The 4,061-nt window shown below is 47.9% G+C and overlaps 1 protein-coding gene across 1 annotated transcript in view; it reads left to right on the forward strand.

Moving 5' to 3' along the window:
* Positions 1 to 4,061, forward strand: part of si:dkeyp-23e4.3 (rho GTPase-activating protein 7) — a 19,254-nt gene that overhangs the window by 8,031 nt on the left and 7,162 nt on the right. The window contains exons 4-10 of the mRNA XM_037687769.1: positions 166 to 229; positions 492 to 701; positions 738 to 1,014; positions 1,092 to 1,303; positions 1,861 to 2,211; positions 2,986 to 3,236; positions 3,627 to 3,800. Of these exons, the coding sequence (XP_037543697.1) occupies positions 166 to 229; positions 492 to 701; positions 738 to 1,014; positions 1,092 to 1,303; positions 1,861 to 2,211; positions 2,986 to 3,236; positions 3,627 to 3,800 (1,539 nt within the window). The remainder of the gene's footprint in view (positions 1 to 165; positions 230 to 491; positions 702 to 737; positions 1,015 to 1,091; positions 1,304 to 1,860; positions 2,212 to 2,985; positions 3,237 to 3,626; positions 3,801 to 4,061) is intronic.

Here is a 4,061-nt window from a genome sequence, read left to right on the forward strand (position 1 = left end):
AGATGGAGCTAAATATGCTAGTAGATGGAGCTAAATATGCTAGTAGAATTTGAACTAAAACGTTTATGTTTTGACCAATTTACCCTGTTGGGGATTAAAGGAATTCCTTGTTTCTGTTATTTAATTATGAAATAGTCATTCGCTTGTCTTTGGTTTTCCTTTCAGGAGGTTAATTACTCTCAACAAATGCATGGAAATGAGGCTGGAGCTGTGGAGATCCAAACATAGGGTGAGTGAGACAAAACTAGCTGAAAAGACATCTACTGGTTGAAGATGCCTGGAAACCTTTTAGTCTCAGATGTTTGGACAGTGTCTTATTACGGGATCAGCTCTGAGCTCATTCCTCTTTCAAGTTATGGTGGAAATGTGGACATATGAGGTTGGGCAGGGGTCCACAGACATCTGTAGTGAGAGTAGCAAACAGGTGGAAGACAGCCTGGAGAGGTAGAAGGCAAAGTTGAGCTCTACAAGGATTCTGTTCCTTCCTCCAGGGGGATGACTGGGATGAGGAAGACTTCTGTGCCATCAGCCCCAACTGGACCTTTGACAGGCAGTCTCAACAGTGGCGACGCCTCGGCTGTAACGATGAGGTCCTCCATTTGTCTGCAAGCATGGCCGGGCGTCAAGGTCAAGATGTCGGCTGCACCCACAGCTCCAACAGCTCCGACAGCGAGGAGCACCACATGGGTCACAGAGAACTGGTTCCCTCTGTGGTCACCAGCAGCACTACAGACGAGCCAGAGACCAGCAGGAGCTCCTCCCGCTGCTCCTCCACAAACAAGACCCTGTCCCTAGACACGTCATTCAACGAACCTACGTCCCCCAGAGAAGGATCGTCCTCCATCAGCCTGGAAACTGAAGGCAGCTTCATGGAAAAACCACCCAGGAGGAAGTGCACCACTCTGCTGAGGAAGATGGAGAAGCTGAGACGGAGGGGGGACGCGCCCCGTGGGATACGGCGTCACATCAGTGGCCCGTTTCTGGTTCATGATGCAGAGAGGACGAACAGGATGCGCTTCCTGTTAAAGTGAGAACCAGTATGATTCAAACCTGTTAGAAGTGAAACCACACGTGCGTATCTCTGACGGTAGGTTTGACGTCCAGTCCGCAGGCCCGGTCCAACAGCCGCTCGTCCTCGTCGATGTCGTCTCCTCCCACCATCAGCAGCGGCAGCAGCAGCCAATCAGAGACCAGCAGCGCCATCAGCACACCCAGCCCCATCACCCGGGTCAGAAGTAACTGCAAACGCTCAAACAGTGGTGCGGGGGCAACCCGGACCAACAAGACCCCCTCAGAAACAGAGGTCAGTCTCTAACGGACACGCTCACACCTACTAATGAAAATGTTAAAAATGTTAATAAAGTTTGGAAGTAAAATGTAAAGAAATTAGAGATGACTCAATCATTTTCATCCCTCTGAGCCTCAGGGACTCATTCACACCAGAGACCTGTTTAAATTTTATTTGAGACAACTTATCGTTTGTGTACAGATTGTATGAGGCAAAGTTTCAAGTCTCTCCCTTCCTAAAGTTTGTGAAGCCCCGCCCTTTTTGTTTCAAAAAGAGGGGCAATCACCATGGCAACCAGCGACTCAATAGATTTTAGGTCAGTAGCTTCTACACAGCAGGTCTTACTTGCTGTCGTATATCTATTTAGACCCTTTATGTTAAAAAGAAGAGAAGGGGCGACATCAGTATTTAAAGCCGTTCAAAACCCAAGGAGCGAACAGGAAGAGGATTTCACCTGGAGTTTCAAAATATCATCAGAATATATCTTGTAAACCTAATTATAGCTACAAAAGTAGCTGCGTAAACTAATAGTTCTAGACTGAAACGTAAGACCTGGTTATTCTTCCTTTCAGGACTTGAGGAACCAGATCAACAGCAGCAGTAACAACCTGGTCTTCCAGGTCCCCCATGGACACAAACCTGGGACCTTCCCCTCCTCCCTCGCCCACAAACACATCCTGTCCCCCATCATCGACAGCGCCTCCGTCAACTGGAGGACAGGGAGCTACCATGGTTGCCGGGGGCAACACGACTCTCGACAGGGCGTGTCTTCTCTCGCCGCCGGAGACCAGAGTACCGGGTCCTCGGGTCAACTGGCCGTGCCGGACCACCGGATGAGTGTCTACGACAATGTGCCCGATGGCGTGCAGCTGTCAGAGTGCAAAGGCGGCAGTGACACGGAGCAAATAGGGGAGGAGTCAGAGGTGGGTTGGACCAATCACAGCCAGAGACCGTTAAAGGGACAGTTCAGACATTTAGAAGCGGGTTCTGTGGACCTGTAGGAAACTTTCTGTCAAGATAAAAACGTGAGTTCCAGAAGTCTCCTCTACTTCCACCACACTGAAGCTCGTCGTCTGTAAATTACATCATTTTGTGTTTGGTCAGATTTCAGCTTCCATTAGTCCCTCCATGATACTTGTCGCGTTCTGTTGGTTAAATGTCGAACCCAAAAATACAAAAATAATTTATTAACAAAAAAATAATAAAGGCTGACGGGGCAGCAAACTTAACGCTGGGGACACGGAGCTTGACAGGAAAATAAATGTCCCACAGGGACGTTGATGAAAGACAACACCTGGGAAGGACAGCAGGTGGCCGAGGTACGAGCCGATTACACGAGGGAGACGACCTACGAAACACATACTAAAAATATTGATTTGTAAAAAATAAAATTATTAAAATTAGGCAACTGAAACAGTTAACAAAAAAAAAACAAAGTAACGTCTTGTTTTTTCGTCCAATCAGGTGTGGCCTTGATACGTCTTCCTTTGGGAACGCCCATTTCGTCTGCAGACAAACCCAAAAGTTATAAAGAATCCCTGAATATTTCAGGGATTAATTTTTATTTCCAAACCGTAAATTAAGTGTATATAAACTATTCTCGCACACTGTCCGGTGCAGACTCTCGCGGCCGGTCTTCAGTCTGTTGTGCACTCTGCCCGAACGTGGACGTTTAGGGATGTTTTCGAATCTCTCAGGTGGGTCGTCTGATGGCGGGCGAGGACGTATTCTCCGCCCTCGACGGTGTTCTGGAGCGAATCAGCGACCTCCAACAGCTGGTCTCCTCTTGGTCTGAGAGCTTATCAGAGGACGACCTTCAGAGAGGCTCCGCCTCCTCCCAGGACTCACCTGCACACGGCTCCCCCTCCCCCAGCCACATCCACATGGAGGTGCAGCAACCGGAGGAACCAGAGAACCAGAACACTGGATCCCCTCGACCCCGGAGAAGGTGAGGTTAAATCCAGCTGTGCTCACTGGATTCAGATTTAATCCAGATCCGAGTCTTTAACAGGATTCATGTGCAGATGTGAAAAGTAAAACTTTTTTTCTTTCAGCTACTGTGCTGCCACTTGTAGCTAACCTTTAGCTACATTTATCTTTTTCAGTCTTCAGTTATTTTAAATGATTATTTATTTTTGCATTATTTTATTTTACCTCTTTAGTTTAGGAAAATGTAAAATAAGCTCATAATTAAAGTTTAAACATTTTGTCACCTGTGGAGAAAATATAAAACATTTTTGACAATTTATAAGCAAATATCAAATTTTCTCGTAATTTGGAAAAATAAACATTTAAAACATCAGCAATGTGGTTCCTGTATGGTCCGTGTCTCCTGCAGGGTGAGCCCCCAGCCGTGGTGGTCCAGCGAGCAGACCCTGTCCCCCCCACCCCCCAGTCCAGGACTGGAGGTCCAGTCGGTCTCTCAGATCCTCGTGCTGCAGAAGCTGTCTCTTCTGAAACTCACGGCTCTGATGGACAAATTCTCCCCGTCCAGCAAGCAGGGCTGGAGCTGGTAAGAGGGGGGGGGGGGGGGGGGTGTCATCTCAATACAAGATTTGAGTCCAAAACTGTGACATGAGCGAGCGGTACGTGTCCCTCTAAAGAAGTTTAACTGAACACGCTCTGGGTGAAGGTTCAGTTTGTACATTTAGGACTTGTTGAGTAAAAACTTTCTTCTGTAAACCTGAACAGCTGCAGCTACAGCAGCAGCAGCTACAGCAGCAGCTGCAGCTACAGCAGCAGCAGCTACAGCAGCAGCAGCTACAGCAGCAGC

The sequence above is a fragment of the Nematolebias whitei genome, chromosome 14, assembly GCF_014905685.2.
Source record: "Nematolebias whitei isolate Nwh7 chromosome 14, NemWhi1, whole genome shotgun sequence".
Taxonomy (NCBI): Eukaryota; Metazoa; Chordata; class Actinopteri; order Cyprinodontiformes; family Rivulidae; genus Nematolebias; species Nematolebias whitei.